The sequence below is a fragment of the Fukomys damarensis genome, unplaced genomic scaffold (genome assembly GCF_012274545.1).
Source record: "Fukomys damarensis isolate Sample0158 unplaced genomic scaffold, DMR_v1.0_HiC HiC_scaffold_2, whole genome shotgun sequence".
NCBI classification, from domain to species: Eukaryota; Metazoa; Chordata; class Mammalia; order Rodentia; family Bathyergidae; genus Fukomys; species Fukomys damarensis.
In genome coordinates this window covers 54,038,629-54,058,717 of record NW_022900914.1, presented here as the reverse complement: position 1 = coordinate 54,058,717, position 20,089 = coordinate 54,038,629, and the positions used below count along the sequence as shown (strand labels likewise).

Here is a 20,089-nt window from a genome sequence, read left to right as displayed (position 1 = left end):
TTTTCTTCTTTTTCTCTCCTTTCCCCACATCTCAGACAAACCACAAACAGCAGTATAATATAATATTATATGCTATGGGTACTGACAAAAGGGTCAAATTATAACAAGTTTTAATGTTAATAACTGATGTATGGTTTATCTGTGGATACTACTACAACCAGTAGAAATTCTCTCCTTACAACACAGTAACAGGGCTCAACTCAATTAAACTAAATAGTTTGAAGTGGTAAATAATATTTCTTGACAAATAAAGTCAACAGCACAAAACTGAAAAACAGAATCTAACTAAAAAGGTCTTCATGCCAACAACAAACTATTTGACCTCAACCCATAGCACATGCACAGAAAAAAATAGGAACATAAAAATCAAGGCAAAAAAGTTCTCCCAAATAGTGCCAACTTAATTGTAGGCTAAAAATCACAGGATGAAAAACAATATTCCATGCACCAGAACCCTGAAAGCAAGCAGGGGTAACAGTTTTATTCTTAGACAAAATAAACTTCAAGCTAAAAATGATCATAAGAGGCAAACAAGGTCACTAAATATTAAGGGAACAATTCAACAGGAAAAGATAACAGCTTAAATATATATGCACTGAATATTGGTGCACCTACCTTCATAAAACAAACATTACCGGACATAAAAGAGCACACAAATGCCAAAACAGTCATAGTGGGTGACCTCAATACCCCACTTTCACAAGTAGATAGAACAACTAAACAAAAATTAACAAGGAAATATCAGAGTTGAACCACACCTCCAAACAAATGAATTTAGGAGATATGTACAGAGTGTTCTATCTTACCGCAACAGAATATCCATTCTTCTCAGCAGCACATGGAACTTTATTCAAAAGGCATCATGTACTTCTTCATAAAGCCTGCTTTAAAAAGTACAAAATAATCAAAATAATCCCAGTTATACTGATCCCAGGACACTAAAACTAGAAATCAATTGTAAAAGAAACCACAGAACATTTACAAACATCTGGACACTAAATAATGCAGTTATAGATGCACAGTTTGTAATACCTAAAACTTGGAAAGAGCCCATTTGCCCATCAGTTAGAAAATGGATAAAGAAGATGTGGTTCTTCTGTAAAATGGAATACTACTCAGCCATAAAGAATGAGAAATTAGATTCATTCATACATATTGAGGGTATACTCCAAGTGAAATAAATAAGTCACACAAGTGTAAAAACCAAATAGTTTCTCTGGTGTGAATAAACTATAATAGTACATAAAATCCTAAGGTATAATTGACAACATGAAATAGGAAGAAAAGGACTAAAGTTGTAGGGAAAGTGGGAAGGGTAGGGGAAAGGTAATAAGGGAAAAGAAAAAAATATGAGAAAATGAAAACTGGAAAGAAAGAGTTTGTAAATGGGCAGGGAAGGAGGGGGTGAAGGGAGGGCAGGACAAGGGGAAAAAATGAGAACGAAGACCTGTCAAGGTACAAGATCCCAATAATGAGTGTAACTATATTATATACCTAAAATGTATCAATAAACTCAATGAGGAAAAAAAAAGAGAAAGAAAATACACAGACTCCAACTGTGCAAGAGGAGAGTGAAGAGGAGGAGGTTGATGGAACAGGTGTGGAAATTAAGGACATAGCATTGGTTATGCCACAAACAAATGTGTCCAGGGCAAAGCCATCCTAGCCCTGAAGAAGAACAGTAATGATACTATAAATGCTACTGTGGGACTAACAACGTAACCAACTGAAAGGAGGACTTTTTTTGGTGTTTCAAAAAGGTCACTGCAGCTTGGTTTGAATTGTTTCTATCACTATTGAAGTTATGAACTATTGGATAAAAAACAAAAAGTTGGCTAGGGGTGGTTGGTGAACTAAGGACACAGTTGTGATTCAAGTGTTTGGAAACAAGACCATACACTGACTTTTGTGAGTCCAAGGAACTTTTACTTTTGTGGGCTCTATGTCCACTAAAAAACTCATTTAAATTATATTTTATGATATGCTGGTTGAAGATAAATATATACATATATTAACATATTGAAAGGGTGCATATTTCAGAGAAAAAAATCCAAAAAAAAAACAGTCCTGAACACTCAGCGGGCCACAGAAGAAATAAAGGTAGAAATTAAGCAATTCCCAGAATTAAACAACTATTCCAGTACAACACACCAGAACCTGTAGGACACAATGAAAGCAGTAAAAAAAAAAAAAAAAGGAATGCTCACAGAAAAATAAAGACAGCTCAAGTAAATAAACAAACTAGTGACACATCTCATGATATTACAAGAATATTATAAACACAAACCTAATAGGAAGAGGGAAATTATAACTTTCAGAGCAGAAATTAATAAAATTCAGACTAAAAAGCATCCATGAATTAATCAATGAATCAATGCATTGAAGAGCTGGATCTTTGAAAAAATAAACCAATCAACAAAGCATTAGCCAAAATTAGCAAAGGAAAGAAAAAAAAAGGCCCACATGCATGCAATAAGAAATTACAAAGGCAAAATCACAACAAATGTCACCAAAATCCAGATGATCATTAGGAACTGTTATAAAAAATAAAATAAAAATGAGACAAAGATGTCCACTATCATCACTCCTGCTCAATATAATTTTGGAAGCATTAGCCTCAGTGACTAGAAACAAGAAAAAAAGCAATGAAGGCAGGGAATGAAGTCAAAGTGTCATTATTTGCAGATGACGTGATACTCTACATAGAAGACCCCCAAAACTCAAGCAAACTTCTAGACTTAATAACAAAATTCAGTAGAGTAGCTGGATAAAATTTTTGTGAACACACAAAAATTAATAGCTTTCCTGTACATGAACAATAGACTCAGTAAAAAAGGAAGTGGAGAAACAACTCCCTTTACAATAGCATCCAAAAAAAAAGAAATACCTAGGAATCAACTTAATCAAAACTATAGCACTCTCAAAATAGAGATTGAAGAGGATACCAGAAAATGGAAAGACAACCCTTGCTGCTGGGTAGGAAGAACAAATATAGTGAAAATGGGCCTTACTTCTAAAACTGATCTATGTATTTAGTGCAATACAAATTGAAATTTCAGCAGCATAGTTCACAGAACTTGAGAAAACAATTCAAAAATATATTTGGAATACTAAGAGACCTAGAATAGCAAAAGCAATTCTAGGCAACAAAGGCAATGTAGAGGGTATCACAATCCCCAACTTGAAACTTTACTACAAAGCCACTGTGATTAAAACAGCATGGTATTTGGCAATAGATACAGACCTGAAGTACAGCAGAACAGATCAGAAGATATGGAAACTATTTTAGACACACTCACACACCTCATCTTTCATAAACAAGCCAAACATCCTAACTGGAGGAAAGATAATCTCTTTAATAAATGGTGCTGGAAAAACTGGATTTCAACTTGCCAACAATTAAAACTAGATCTACACCTCTTACCATGAACTAAAACAAAATCAGAATGGACTAAAGATCTAAACAAAAGAGAACCACTGAACCAGCTGGAAGAGAGGTTAGGTAGAACTTGAAGACATTGGTGTAGGAAAATATTTCATCAACAGCAAAAACAATCAAGTGGAATCTCTTCTTATTAAAAAGCTTCTGCACAGCAAGAGAAACCACCAACAGCATGAAGAAATAGACCACAATGTGGGGAAAAATTTTTACTAGGTGTTCCTCAGAGAAAGGTCTACTACCTAGAATATATAAAGAATTTTTAAAATTCAGACCTCCAGAGTTTAAACATCCAATCCAAAATTGGGCATCTAAAATGAATAGACATTTCTCAGAAAAGAAGTAGAAATAGCAAATAAGCATAGGAAAAAATGTTCACCATCACTGGTTCTTTGAGAGATGCAAAGGAAAACAACACTGAGATTCTACCTTACCCCAGGAAGATTGGCTGCTATCATGAAATAAACCAATAACAAATGCTAGTGAGGCTGTGGGGGAAAAAGGAAAAAATGCTTCACTGTTGGCTGGAGTGTAGAGAGGTGCAACCACTGTGGAAATCAGTATGGAGATACCTTAAAGAGCTAGGATTAGATGTCCCATTTGACCCAGCTATCCCTCTTCTGGGTACCTACAAAAAAGAATTAAAAGAATCATACCACAGTGATATATATGTGGCCATGTTCATAGCGGCACAGTTTGTAATAGCAAAAACTTGGAAACAGCCCAATTGCCTATCAACTGGATATTGGATAAAGAGAATGTGGTGTTTCTATAAAATGGAGTACTACTCCATCATAAAGAATGAGAAAATAGAGGCATTTATAGCTAAATGGATGCACATTGAGGCCATACTCTTAAGTGAAATAAATAGGACACATGTGTAAATACCAAATAGTTTCTCTGGTGTGAGAAACTGAAAGTGTAAATAAGGATCAAATGTATAATAGATAATGTGAAATAGGAAGAAAAGCTGCAAAGGGGAAGTGGACATAGGAAGGACAGAGGAAAGGAAAGAGGGGAGTGGAATAAATATGAGAAAAGGAAAAATGGAAGCAAAGTTTTTGCAAATATGGAGGGATGGCAGGGTTGCTGGGATGATAGGGAAATGAGGAAAAAAACAAGGATCAAGATATATTATGTAAATGTACAAATCTCCAATGATGAATGTCATTATATTGTATACCTAAAAGGTACCGATAAAATTATTTTTTTTAATTGCACAGTAAGTCCTTGACTTATGAACATTGAATTTGTGAGTTTTCACATGATTTTTACATGACTCACTTTGTCAGACATATGAAGGAATCCAACTTACAAATGTTCTTCTAGAACAGAACTTGTTTGTAAGTCAAGGACTCACTGTAGTCCAACTACCTTAAAAACCTCTACTTCAATAAATTTTAGAATTCAAAAAATACGGATAATCCCTACATGAACCAAGAAGATATAAAAACCCTACATAATTCAGTAACAATCAAAGAAAATGAAGCAGTAATTGAAAAAACGAAACTCCTGCAAACTAAGAAAAATCCAATATCTGATATTTTGAATACTGAACTCTTAAAGAAATTCAAGGGACAGCTAATGTCAATAATCCTCAAACTTTTTGCTTAAATAGAAAGGAAAGGAATACTCCTAAACTCAATCCTGGAATCTAGCATTACTGCGATTGCAAAACCAGACAAGAACCCAAATAAAAAAAGATAACTATAGGCCAATCTCTTTCATGAAAATAGATGCAAATATTCCCCCAAAATGCAATCAAATGTTATGCAAGAAATCATTGAGTACATGGCACATCATGATCAAGTAGATTTTTATCCCAAGAATGCAGTATAGTTAAATTTGTGCAGTAAAATAAATGTAATATACCACATGAATGAAAGCAAAACCAAAAATATCATTATCCTATTAATAGGTACAGAAAAAGCTTTTGATGAAAATGCAATATTCATTTGTGAAAACTCTAAATAAAATAAGTAAAGAGGGACCTTATGTCAATCTGATGAAAACCATTTATGACATCAATGATTGACAGTATATTAAATGGGGAAAGCTGAAAGCCTTTCTTCTAAAGACAGGAATAATACAAGACTGTCCACCATCACCACTCGCATTCAATATAATTCTTGAAACATGTGCCAGAGAAATCAGGCAACAAAAAGAAATAAAAGAAATATATACTGGAAAGAAATAAGTCAATTTATAATTATTTGTAGATTATGTCATCTGCTACATACAAGACTCAAAGAATTCCATTATACTCCTAGTATTAATAACTAAATCCAGCAATGTAGAGAAAACAATATAAATATACAAAATTTACAAAAAATACAGCATATCAATTATTAACCTACCAAAAAAGAATTTAGGACAATGCTACCATTCACAATAGTAGCAAGAAAAATTAAATACTTAGGAATTAACCTAAGCAAGGAAGTGAGACCTTTACAATAAAAATTACAGTGCTACTGTAACAAAGAGAGATTGAAGAGAACACCAGAAAACAGAAAGACATTATCTGTTTCTCAATAGGTAGAACCTTCAGCATCAAAATGGCCACAATTGAAAAACTGATATGTAGATTTAATTCAATCCCAATCAAAACACCAACAGCATTTCCCATAGATCTAGAAAAAACAATCTTAAACTTATATGGAACCAGAAGAAGTCCAACATAGCAAAAGAAATCCTGGGTCACAAAAGCAAAGCAGAAGGCATCACAATCCCAGATTTGAAATTAAATTACTACAGCAATAAAAATAGCATGATACTGGGACAAAAATAACATGTGGAACAGTGAACCAGAACAGAGGATGCAGAAAGAATAGCCTCCTGCCAGGCAGATTCAGCCACTTCCGCATTGACAAAAGAGCCAACAACATAAGCTGGAGAAAGTATAGCCTCTTTAGTAAATGGTGTTTGGAAAACTGGCTACACATGTCAGAAGACTGAAGCTAGACCCATTTCTCTTACCATGCACTACACCAAAATTAAAATGGTTCAAAGATCTAGATATTGAAACAGAAACACTTAACCTTCTGCAAGATAAAGTAGGTAAAATTATTGAAATCATAGGAATAGGCAAGGACTTTTAGAACAGAACCCTAATTGCAGAAGAAATAACATCAAAAATCAACACAGGAGGTCTTATTAAATTAAAAATCTTCTGAGCAGCAATGAAAACAGTGGAGAGACAACATACAGAATGGGAAAAAATTTGGCCACTACATGTTGGAGAAAGGACAAACATCTATAATATATAAAGAACTCCAAAAATTAGACTCCAATATATAAAAGAACCTATCAAAAATGGACTACTGAAATTAATAGATACTTCTCAGAAGTACAAATCACTAATAAGTACATGAAAAAATGTTCAGTATCTCTGGCCATTAGATAAATGCAAATCAAAAGAACACTGGGATTCCATCTCACTCTAGAAAGAATGGCTATCATCAATAAAACAAATAATAACAAATAGTGATGAGGCTCTGGAAAAAAAGGAACTCTTCTACATGGTTGGTAGGAATGTAAGCAATTATCACCACTATGGAAAATGTATGGAGAGTCCTCAAGAAACTGAAAATAGGGCTGGTGATTTAGCTCAGTGGTTCTGCTTTCTACCCACAAGCACAAGGACCTGAGTTTGATCCCTGGACCCCCCCCCAAAAAAAAGAGGAAACTGAAAATAGAAATTCCATGCAAACCAGATCTTTTCCTTCTAGATATCTCCCAAAAGAGTTAAATAGCAATATATTACATGCACACCCCTGCTTATAGCACCATAATTCATAATAGTTAAATCAGGAAAATGGCCCCTATATCCATCATTAGATGAACTGATAAAGAAACTGTATTATTTATGCCTAAAGGAGTACTACTTTGCTATAAAGAAAACAGTCATTTGTAGACATGGATGTACCTTGTGACTATAATATTAAGTGAAATAAATCAGACACTGAAGCTTAAAAATTACATGATTTCTCTTAGATGAGAATACCAAAGCATAAATAAATAAAAAAGCAAAGTAAAATGGATAATACAGGTAATAGGAAACAAAGTGATAGATCCTTCACAAATGGGAAAGGGGACTGATAGATGGAGGAAGATGGGTGACTTGGTGGGTAAAGGGAAGGGGGTGTAAAAAGAATTAAAATATGTCATATATATGTGCCAACTATCCACAAAGAATGGAATCACTATGTGTCACAAGCATATGCTAACGAAAAAGAAAAATAAAAGAAATAATGGGTTTGCATTTTCTTAAAGTAATGCTGTCGGACAATAATAAATCCAGATCTCAGAAGCTCAGACAGCACCAAGTAGGATAAACACTAACTACCATATTCAAGCACACCATACTAAACCTTCATGACACCAAAACAAAGAAAATTTTGAAAGAATCCAGGCATAAATGGATGAATTTATTATAAAATGAAGATAATAATTAGAACAGAGTTTTCATGAGAACAGAAGTGTAGAATGAAATATTTAATGTATTTAAAACTATCTATACTTTTATAGACAGCAATGACATTCTTCAAAAGTGAAGGAGAAGTACATTCTGTGAAAAACAAAATCTTAAATAACTAACTTCCAGCAGGCAAACCCCTACAGAAATGTTAATAGAAGTTCTTTCAAACTTCATAAGGGAAGTGATAGTGGTCCAAGTACTCACATCTATTTAAAGACAACTATTAATCTGAAGAGTTACAATGCAGTATTTTAAAAATTTTAATCAAGGTAAAATATTTGCTTAACACATTTCCCATTTAGAAAAAAATAGAGCAGCTAACTGCCAGTATTCATTTAATTTTCTGCAATTGAGAATGACTATATTCTGTGAAAAAAAAAGTACCACTACTGAACACTATAAGTAGAATTTGTTTTTGTTACCAAACACTATTGGTATATTAAAGCAATGTGAGAATCATAAAAGAAAATATGTTGTGGCAAAATTTGCTAGCATTATGACTATAGTCCACAAGTTATCTCAGAGTAAAAGCTGTTGTTACAGAAGGAACTGGTGACACACAGATGTAAGAGGTGAGTAAAATAAATTTTAAAAAAAATGTTTACTTTGCTAGCAAAGGATCAACTGCACTCAGAGCTGTGCCAAATGACTGACCCTGGACTGGGTGACAATCTGACTTTTATAAGACTTCTATAATCATGACCTCATTTTAGGTAATAAGACATTCTAGTTCCAGCAGTTCCCGTCACAAATCATGGTCACAAGACAGTACAATGTTAATCCAAATGTAGCAGTTTCTTTCAGGATGTTTATCTTTAGCTATTTCCACCCACAAGGGTGGAGGTCAGAGATAGGAAGGCAGGATTGGTGACATTCCTTTCATCTTATCACTTTTATAGCCATATAATTTACAGAAAGTTTTATAGCTCAGGTACTGTTAACTTAGCTTGAACATTTGGTCTCATCCTAGGATGTCTTAGCACATCAGGCATCTGTTAATTTTAAACTGTGGCTACAAGCCTTTAAGCTTAAATGGTGAAACCTCAGGTGTTTTTGTTAAGAAAAGAAAAGCAAATTACAGAAGCAAAAGTCAGCAGTTATTCCATACTTTTAAAAACACTTTATAGGCTGCAGACTATTTACAGAAGTTCTATCACTATGGTCCCAAACACTGTCATTAAGTTTTCTTGGGTCAAATAGGAAGGAACAAAAATAACAACCTTTAGATGATTATAGCAAATGGATAAGTGAAATGAATGACAATGATGTCATAAGGCATTATAAGAGGAACTTAATATTATATTAAGAGGAACTTAAACCCAATTATCTCATAATTTCTTTTACTTTTTGTTTTGTTTAAATAGGATCTAATCATGCTTCAATCACTGTATGATTTATACCTTACACGTTAAGAGTATTATTTTACTTTATTTCCTTGTAATCACGTACTGGTGAAATAAAGCCATTAGTATGTTAGAGTTTGCCCCCAGTGGCCTTTCTAAGTGTGTCCCTGTGTCATCATACAAAATACATCTCCTCTCTATATTTCCTTCATGATAGTGGTATATGTTAATAAAGGTTCTCCAGATGTTCTAATCTCAATAAATTCTTACATTCCCCAAAATTTTGAGGATGCTGAAGAATTTTTATGTATGTGTGTTACTGATATTTATAGCATTTAAAACATACATATGTATCATTTTTTAAAATGCCAACAAAATAACTACGTGAATAACCAAAGTTTGTCAGCCTGTTTTTGAGGTAAGAAAGGACATAACATGAAAAGAATGAAATAAAACTCAGTGTTAAACAATTACCATTTCTCATCGACATTCACTCTACTGTATGCAGCACGCACATTTCTCATTTAGTCATATACACTATTAAAACATATATTTGATAGACAATTAATTATCTTTACTGCTTCATCTAGTCCAAGGACATTTTTAAGTGAAGATGCTGTGTTTACTTCTTGGAAATTTGTGGATAGTAGGCCAACTCAGCTGTGTTGTGTTGGAGCTGGCTGGCCCATGGATTCATAAGATCCTTCAGCTTCCTTCATATCTCGTTACATAATTAAAGCCACATCTGAACCATTACTTTTTCCCTTAGGGTAAATTTGTTCTTTTCCTTTCTCTAACACAAGTGCCTTCACAAATACTTCCAATTCCTAACTAAGGCATTTTTCACTTAATAGTGTGTTTTAAATATGGTGAGACAAGGTACAAAGGAATGCATAAATACATGTACAAGCGTCAGTTCTTCCAGGTTGATCTAAGTGACATGGCTGATACATATTTTCTTTAATTTTTTTTTTTTTTTGGACTGGGGATTGAACTCGGGTCCTTGCGCTTACAAGGCAGGCCACCGAACCGCTGAGCTAAATCCCCGGCCCTATATTTTCTTTAATATTCAAGGCCACAGTATTTTCAAACTTTGGAGCATCAAAATTAATGCCATAAGCCTCCGCACATTCCCTTCAGCTTCTCAGAACAGAATATCTGTGAGAGGGTGGGGAAAGTTCAAACTTCACCTGTTCCTGGAAACAGAACTGACCTGCTAACAGGAAAGAAATAGCTGTGGTGATTCCCAGTCTTTGCCAGGAAAGCTCTCCTTCTGCTGACGGGAACCTCTTGGAATCCATGCCAAACCTTACTCCTGACCCCTGTCTTGCTTATGAATTACAGTTAGTAATTTCATGCCCCTCCCTCGGAACTCCTTATAAAAGCTAGGCTTTGCTCACCTAATGATCATCAGATTCTTGCAAGAGGCAAAAGAGGTAAGCGGGAGCTCAAAGAAATGGAGAAGGTGAGGAAATGCTCCTGCCTCAGAGAACACAGGAGCTGAGACTTAGCAAAGGCTACCTTGGGAGCCCTCTAGGAAAGTAGGGAATAGAGATTCTCCAATTCATTTCAAATTATAGAAGGGGATGGGTTCGATCAGTCTCAATGCACCCCTATAGCCGTAGACACAGGAGATGCAAAGAGGCAGTGGTATCTCTGCACATCCTCTCCCTGACCACATCTCTTTCAGATAGTCTGATTGCGTCCTCTTGCACTGACGTGATGCTACTGTCCATGGCCCTCAACAGCATGTCCTGGATGCTGCTATCCTGCCTGATGCTTGTATCTCAAGTGCATGGTAAGATTTCTCAGGTGCAAGGTCAGAACCAAAAAGGGACAGAAGGCTCATACGTGTCTCCTGTGGTAATGGTGAGATGTACCCCACAAGAAAACTACCTGACATTCCTCCATTATCTTGCCTTTCTTCTGGTTAACAGTGGTGATGGTACCACAGTGGTCCATTAACAATAGAAACAGATGGATTTCCACTTGGCCTGGAACTCACAATTTATGTTAATGGGTTAAGGTGGGCAAGTGTGGAAAGTCAGTAGTGAATTTTAGTGAAGAGTAAAGATTGAAGAACCCAAGGTAGCAGCTGTCACCCAGAGTCAGAGGAAATGTGGAACATGAATTAAGGGAAATAATCAAATGAAAAGAGAGGCTCACTCAAATAGTAGGCCTAGTTCAAGTTCAAATGTTTCTCAAAGGGTGTAGGAAGTCAGGATTAGAGATTTAAAACCTAAGGATAGGTCCCATAAACATTCAGTCACTCCTCTCTATTTCTTTTTCTACCCCAGGTGAAGACTCCCAGGAGGGAATTCTCTCTTCACGCATCAGTTGTCCCAGCGGTGCTAAAGCCTATGGGTCCTACTGCTATGCACTATTTAAGACACCAAAATCTTGGTTTGATGCAGACGTGAGTGTTTACTGACAAGGTTTCAGGCAAAAGGGGAAAAGACGTGCGGGTCTTGGGGTGAGATATTCTCCACTCTCAGGCTTTCTTGGGAATGAGAATGAACATGCTTGTCCTCCAGACAGTCGCTCTTTTGTATAACTCTGTCCTGCTGTTCCCCATAAGATGCTTGCTCTCTCTCATTTTCTCATTTCTCTGTGCAGCTGGCCTGTCAGAAGCGGCCTTCAGGACACCTTGTGTCTATCCTCAGTGGAGCTGAAGGGTCCTTCGTGTCTTCCCTGATCAAGAGCAATGCGATCAGCTCCTATTATGTTTGGATTGGGCTCCATGACCCCACACTGGTGCGAGTCCATAGTTTCCTCTTTCCTGTCTCTCAACTGGTTATTGTTTCCCAATCTCCCTCTCCTGGACCTGCCTAGGAAGACAGACAGAAGTAGTGACCTCAGATTCTGGGTGATATTTGGGACAAAGGAATGTCCTTGAGGTCAGTAGAAGAACAGAGTTTCGTGAAGATTCCTAAGCTTCAAATTAATCTGTGTTTTAAATGTTGTATAATTTTCACATAGCCCCTTTGAAAGCGTTTCTCTGAACTTTAAGGAGCCTGCCCACACCATTTCAAGGAAATCCTAAGTGAAGATATGATCTATATTTGCTCTTCATAGAATAGTTATTGCTTTGAGGTCAAAGGCTAACTACTAATACAGCATCACATATACTCTGCAAGAAACATATTACTTTATGACAAATGCCTCACATTTGCTAATAGGAGAGGATAATTTAGGGAGAGTATACCATGGGGGGTCTTAGAAGTCTGAGGAGAAGCAGATAAAATTCCCTGAAGTTGAATAGAGTGATCCATCTAAGGAATCGGGCCAGCAAAACTGTAATAGCCACTCCCTTCATCGGACTGCATCCTCTACCCTATAGGGCCTAGAACCCAATGGAGGAGGATGGGAGTGGAGCAGCACTGATCTGCTGGATTACTTCAACTGGGAGAGGAACCCTTCCATTGCCTCAGACCGTGGTTACTGTGGAAGTGTGACACTAAACTCAGGTAAAAACACAGGAGCAACCTCTGCCCAGCCTTTGCCATCCATACTTCCCATTTTAGGGTCTGCACTTTAGGGAAACTTACTGGTCTAGGAAACACACTGTTTGTTTGTCTCCTAACATCTTGTCTCATTACTACTCTGTTTTAAACTCGAACCCCTGGAACAGGACACTAGTGAAGGTTACAAGTGATAAACCTTGTCTCCCCCCCTTGCCTCAGCTTCCCAAATAGCTAGAAATATAAACATGCACCACTAAGCATGGCCTAACTGGTCTTTTTGAAAAATTAAATTTTTTATTATTACATGTTCACAGTAATGATTACATTCCTCAAGGAGAGTTGGTACATGTACATAACCACATCTTAATTCTTTTGTAATACCCTTTCTCTCTCCTCACTCCCTGCATCTTTTGGTCCCCTTCCTTTCTACAAAAATCTATCTTCCTATTTCCAATATCTCTCTCTTATTTTGTTCTTTATTTATATTTTGAGGTTCTCATATAAGAGGAAACATTCAACATTTAAGCTTTTGTATCTGATTATTTTGCTTAACATTTTTGTCTTGTTCACAAAATCTACCAGTTCAATTAACTTTACCTCCTCTGTCTTTAGGATTTCTGAAATGGAGAGATTATAATTGCGGTGTGCAGTTACCTTATGTTTGCAAGTTCAAGAACTAAGATCGATAGCGGCCTCAACTTGTATGAACAAGAGTCCAAGTATGAAGATTTACCTAAAAGGGAACATTCTCCTCATACTCCAAAACCTGAAATCTCCCTGCGAATCTTCTGCTCTCCTCTCTGCCTAGGCACTTTTTTCTGTGCTATAAAACCTGAGATTTCAGAGAGCATTAATAAATTTTCAATTTCTACTGATGTTGTATTTCTTGTATACTTATGCTCTACTTTTACATAAGCGTCTATTTATTAAAAATTGTGTAGGAAGGAAACTTCCCTCTTCCTGTCTCCACAGACCTATGAGAAAATGCAGAATGATGCTCTCCCATCAGTGTATTGGATGAAGGCTTTGGCCATACTTCTGTAAGGTTATGTTTCAGAAAAATGAACATATTGTTCACCGAAACACTCACTGCCAATACATTGCTCCAGTTCGTGTCACTGATGGTGTGATAAGAGGCTCTGATTTTGTTTAGCACACTACTTTTTGGGGAGTTACATTAGCAGCATGGCAGAGTAGGACACTTCAGCATGTGATTCCTTACAGAAACATCAATTTGAACAACTATCTGTTCACAAAAATAGACTTACAAGAGCTAAGGTGTCCGAGTAGAAGATTTCAGCACTTTTATACAGCAAGAAATCACAACTGTACAAAGGTAAAGAGTTTCACATTGTGCCTGTTACCTTTTCCCTATACCTAGGCAGCACAGAATTGAGGGAAATACCTTGTGCTTGGACAAAGATGATTGACAAGAGCCTTGCTCTATTGTGGGCCCCAACAGCAGAACCATCCCTGTTAAACAGGATGCTAAGCAGGTTCCCATGTTCCCTGTCAGGAAGCAGAAAGAAGCATTCTTATACCTGACTACTGTCTTTGCTTCTAGGAGAGACAAAATAAATCTCTCTGTCTTTAAGTGTGGGTTCTGGGTATTTTATCCTGGCAGCAGAGATCAATGTTAGTACCTGTAGTGGAGTCCTTGCTCTGACTGTACCTAATTATGTAGTTCCAAAGGCTTTAGAAGTGGTTTTCAGGAAGTGCTTAGAAAGTATTGGAGATGCAGGCTAGAGAAGTCCTAAAATGCTATGAGCAGAGCCTAATAGATGATTCTGATTAGAGTTGAAAAGACCAGATTACCAATAGGAATTCAGAGAGCAAAAATCAGGCTCAGGAGATTTTATTTGGGAAGAAGGGTTTCCTTAAGGCCACCTGTACTATACTCAGTCAAAAAGTTTGTGTATATTTTCCTCATGCATAACACTATATGTGAGACTAAGATCATGGGCAATAGACTAATTGATCTGGTGGAGGAAATTCAAAAACAGCCAAAAATTCAGGGTGTGGCATGGGTATTGCTGGCTATTACTCAGATTTATAGTGAACATCAGGAGGCAAAAGATGTGAAAAGTTTACGGTTTTACCTTAAGAGAGGCACCTGCAAAGTTGGATCCAAGGAGAGCGTGGTTACTGAAAAGATTAACATTAAGAAGAAATCAAGTACTTTGCATCAGGACCATTGAGAAGATGCCTTGAGTTCATCTCAAGAAATGATCAGACTCCCACTGAAGACAGGTTCAAGTGTGTAAAAGAGTAAACTTATTTGAAAGAATTTCCTTTGAGAAAAAAAAAAATTCTAGGTGCCTTTCTTATTCAGAGACACTAAACAGATGTAGCCTTGGGCCCATCGATTCAGGTAGTCAGAGGCTGTGGCAGCCACAGTGGGCAGGTGGTACAGACACTGGTCAAGCTGCAGACAGCTCTTGGTATCCCCCATGGTGCAGGTTTTTCAGGCATGTAGAAAGCAAAAGCTATGGATTCACACCGGTTCTTATCCAGATTTCATGGGTTCTGGGGACCAGGCAAAAATCTATTGCAGTGTTGCACTTTCTGCCTGCAGTCCCTGAGAAGGCAAGGCATGAAGGAGTGGGAGTGAAGCAGAAGTTACAGCGAGACCCCAGGAAGCTGGAGATGACAGAAATGTAAAATGTGTGCTGAGAAAAACAGCAAGAAGTCAGCGGAGCCGGCAACAACAAACACGGAAACAGTCCATTGAGGTTTCGACTGGTGAGGCTGTGAGGTTAAGGCTGCTGAATACCCTTAGAGCTCCCATCTCTTCACAAATGGCCCCGTGTGCTGGATGTGGAACTATTCTGGTCTGATTCCTTTCTAGGCACCTTTTCCTCACTTTTTGGGTGAGAAGATTTATTCTGTGCCACTGTATATTGGGAGTATTTAACTTTATTTTTTAATTCAACAGGGGTGAACAGCTAAGAGTTTGCCTTGAATCTTAGAGGAAACTACGGACTTGGACTTTTTTTGGGAGGAGGAACCAGGATTGAACTCGGGGCTTAGACTTTTTAGCATTGCTGAAGCTGTTAGGAAGTTGGAAAAATTATAGATTCACTAAATACATTTTGTATTATGAAATAGACATGAGACTTCAGGGCCAGGGCCACAATATTGTGGTTTAGATCTTAAATATTCCTCAAAGTCTCAAGTTCAGAGGTAGGCCCTATTCAGAAAGGGCATGTCACTGAGGGCATTACCTAAAGGGCTCTATTTTTGTCCCTTGATGCTCCCTTTGCTCCCAACTTCCTAGTTGCCATTGTTTGAACAGCTTTCCTCTGCCATGCCATTCTACCATGCCATTTTTTTTTTTTAACAGAAGTCTGCAAAACATGGACTGGACACTGGAAACTGAGCCAAATGAATGCCTCCTCTTTTAATTTGTGTGTTTGCATGCAGTATTTTATTGAAGTATGAGGAAAGTGGCTAATATAAATGTAGAACTTAAAATTTTAAAACTACTCGAAGAAAACACAAGTGAAAACTTCATGCCATTAGTCTGAGAAGTGATTTTTTAAAGATAAACCTCCTGTAGCATAGAGAAAACATGTTTGCAAAGAAAAATTAATAATTAACACAACAAAAGGCCAATATACAAAATGAGAAAAATACTTAGAAATCTTTCTTCAGATAAGGGAGTTCAGATAACTCAATGAAAAGAAAAATCCCAGTTAAAATATCTGCAAAGGACCTGCATATCCATTTCCAAATACAAATACATCTTTAAATTTAAGCATGTTTTTGAATTCTCCCAGAGGTGTTTCAAAAGAAGTGCTTAATATCTCTAATTCTTAGGAAAATTAATATTAAAACCATAATGTGACTTTGACATCATGGGAATGACGATTATCTAAAAGATGGAAGCTAAATCTTGGCAAGAATACAAAAAAAAAAAAAAAAGAAAGAAAAAGAAAGAAAATCCCTTACTGTTGATGGAAACGTAGTTTTATGTTTATGCAAAAGGCTACAGATACAACTCAAAAACTTAGAGATCGAACTACCATATGATTCAGCAATTCTACTAATGGGTGAACATCCAAAGGAAATGAAATCAGCATGTAGAATAGAGGCATTTCTTCAACATCCATAATCATTACAGCATTATATAAGATAGCCATGATATGGAGTCAACCTCAATGTCTGCCAATGAGTAAGTTTTCTTTATGTAGTATGTATATGCAAAATAGAATTCATTTCAGCCTTAAGAGGAAAAATGATCCTGTCATTTGGGACAATAGAAATGAGCCTGCATTCCATAGTATAAAGTGAAATAATCCTATGTGAGAGAGGCACTATAAAGAATCTCTTATAACAGCATGTATTAGATCAAATTACTGAAATCTAACAGTAAAACTACCTTTGAACTCCGTCCAGTCAGGCCTCACATGCAGTTTACCTGGGTTCTCTTATGAGTGCTCTTTCCTCTGGATGCTCCCCACCTCTGATGACTTTCTTTTTCACAGCTCTAGGTAGTTCCTAGGAGCAACTGGAGCTACTGATGAGGAATCAGTACTAGAAGAGAGAAGATACTCTTTTGAAACTTATGGAAGAAAAACACTGGGTTTCGCTTTTTAGACAACTTCAGAAAAATCAGTGCATACCGCCAATGGCATGTGATGGGCCTTGGTTGAAGACTGAATTACTTTATATCTTATAATCATTATTACAGTGAAGAAGATAATGTGGTGTCAGTTAAATCATTTGAGTTATAAACTATCCCAGTATCTAAGTGTATGAATAGCATCAGTGAAACAGCAGAGAAGCTGACCCTCGGAAAGATGGAGGGTCCGAGTTTTGTCAAATGTGCAGCAGTGTTCTCTTACGGAAAGTTGAAAATGGAGCAGTGATGCTAAGAATATAGGAAATATCACTACACATGCATTCAAGCGGAGAGTTTGAAGAATGTAAGACTTGATATCATAATCAAAGATGACTAAATGGAACATGAAATTATCTAAGCCTTTTTTGTCATCTGGTAATCCTCAAACACCCTATTACTATCATAAAAAGTCAAAGGGCAGGTCTGTCCAGAGAGGAAAGGTTTCTCAAATTTAGCAGTCCCCAGATCAGAAGCCAACCATCTTTTTTTTTTCCATTAAGCTTATTTTAACATTTAAATTAAACAATACAGTTACATTTGTCATTGAATCTTGTACCTTTACAAGATATATCCTGTTTTTGTTTTTCCCCCATATCCCTGCCCACTCCTCATCCCCTTCACCCTTCCCATTTGCAAAGACTTTGTGTTCATTTTTTCCTTTTTTCACATTTTTTCTTTTCCCTTATTTCTTTTCTCCTTTCCTTCCCACATCCCCTTTACCATTTTCTTCCTATTTCACGCTCCCAATTATACCATTTGAACCTTACTTACACTTTTAGTTTTTCACACCAGAGAAACTATCTGGTATTTACTCATGTGTCCTATTTATTTCACTTAAGAGTATGGGTTCAATGTGCATCCATTTAGCTGTAGATGTTTCTACTTTCTCAATCTTTATGACTGAGTAGTATTCCATTTTATAGAAAAAGCACATCTTCTTTACCCAGTCTCCAGGTGATGGGCATTTGGGTTGTTTCCAAGTTTTAGCTGTTAAGAACTGTGCTGCACGTATATGGGTGCACATATATCACTATGGTATGATTCTTTTAATTCTTTTTGAAAGATGCCAAGCAGAGGGATAGCTGGGTCAGATGGAACCTCTAATCCTAGTTCTTTGAAATATCTCCATATTGATTTCCACAGTAGAACCAACCATCTTATTGTACTGATGCTTGCCATCTCTAAAATAACTCTTCCAGTTTTCCTTATTTCTTTGCTTATTCTTTTTCAATTCTCTTTTTCAGTTGGTATTTTCAATTCTCCTATGTAGCTTTTCCTCAAATGATTCAGTAAGTAAGCCATGGTTATTCCCAGAGTCCTTCTGAACATAACCAACTTCAATGATACCTAAAGTTTAGATGACATGATTTTTCAATCATATGGATAGGAGAAGAATTACCTGATGAACTAAAATCAAAATATTTCTCTGTCTTTTAATTACTAAAAGAATAGAGAATTATGAGGACGTCAAAAGAATTGTGATAGCCTGGCTAATGAAATATCATGAAAACACATATAGAGATCAGATTTACACTGGACATTGCTGCTTTTTCAGCAATAGGTTCAACAACATAGTATTAAATCTACCTAGAATTCCAATAAGCTGTCTTGGTGTTCTGAGTCTATAAATCAATTAGCTATTAAGTGATTCCTTGACAATCTAGAGCCCTTTTTTGCTGCCAGCTATATTCCTAGGAAGAAATCTTTTTGACTCAATATGAAAAAGGACTATTCAAATGGTCACAACCATTTACTTAAGAATATTTATTTTAAATTTTTCTAAAATGAAAATAAAAGATAATATAGACATTCAACAGATACATTTAAAATTTTTGGTGCCACAATTAAAGTGAATATGGTCCAATCATTACAAATGTCACTAGGAAATTTTCATATTTGTTAAATCAGAAAAGTGAGATGTTGGAGGGAAAAGAGTTGGGGTCACTAGAGGACATTCCTTTCGCATCCCTTCGCTGAACGTCCATCCTGAATGGTTTTCTCCAGGTATTGCAGAAGATCTGCCATGAAAGCATATGAAAGAGAAATAGAGCAGAAACCAAAACCTAGAAAGTGAGCAAAGCAGCTCAGGGTGCTGAGAAGAGATGTAGGAGAGTGGGCTCACAGACTCATAGCATGGCAAGACTCTTTTCCAGCAAGGGCAATCAGAGTAAGTTTTTCTTCAGGTGAAGGTGGAATTTTATGGCCTTCTTAGTACTACCAGGTGCCTAGCTCCCACATGCTTCAGATGAAAAAGGAGCAAGAAGAGGTCTAGTAGAGAATGTGAAAGGAAGGATGAAGTGGCCCAGAAAGGGATATAAGGTACCAGCCTGTGAAAAATGAAGGTCTTTGGAGAGAAAATCATGGAAGACAAAAACAGTAGGAAGAAATGGATCCAATTTCCCTTACTCACCTTAAGAATGTGAGGACAGATTGAAAATTTGACTTCAGTGCATATATCCTATATGTAAACTTACATCCTATCATTTGTATTTAAAGCGTGTAATACAATAATTGTCACCCTAAGCCTTCAACCAATGATCTAAATTGTTAAACACCTCTATAAGTAGATGTATAAAATTTCAGGTGAAAAATTCTTCAGAACTTAACTTTCTGACTGGTACACAATATATTTCTTCAAAAAATTACTTTCTATCATTTGCCGTGGTGGTACAAGGTCTCTCTTTGCACTAGAAATGCTCACAACTCATGATCTCTTGGCTGACATTTAGTGTTTTTTCAGAG

General features: G+C 36.5%; 1 protein-coding gene across 1 annotated transcript; it reads left to right on the top strand.

The window, feature by feature from the left end:
* The first annotated feature begins 10,685 nt into the window (after positions 1–10,685).
* LOC104867288 (regenerating islet-derived protein 3-beta) lies at positions 10,686–13,497 on the top strand. The gene is made up of 6 exons (XM_010631616.1): positions 10,686–10,695; positions 10,950–11,057; positions 11,557–11,675; positions 11,876–12,013; positions 12,600–12,726; positions 13,336–13,497. The coding sequence occupies exons 2-6, from the start codon at positions 10,982–10,984 to the stop codon at positions 13,401–13,403; spliced, it is 528 nt and encodes a 175-aa protein (XP_010629918.1). The 5' UTR covers positions 10,686–10,695; positions 10,950–10,981; the 3' UTR covers positions 13,404–13,497.
* Positions 13,498–20,089: the final 6,592 nt, after the last annotated feature.

Bases quoted from the DNA above. Each gene is read 5' to 3' on its own strand.
- LOC104867288 (XM_010631616.1), top strand. From the start codon at position 10,982: ATGCTACTGTCCATGGCCCTCAACAGCATGTCCTGGATGCTGCTATCC. The intron at 11,058-11,556 runs GTAAGATTTCTC...TTTCTACCCCAG, and splicing joins GCTTGTATCTCAAGTGCATG to GTGAAGACTCCCAGGAGGGA. The intron at 11,676-11,875 runs GTGAGTGTTTAC...TTCTCTGTGCAG, and splicing joins AATCTTGGTTTGATGCAGAC to CTGGCCTGTCAGAAGCGGCC.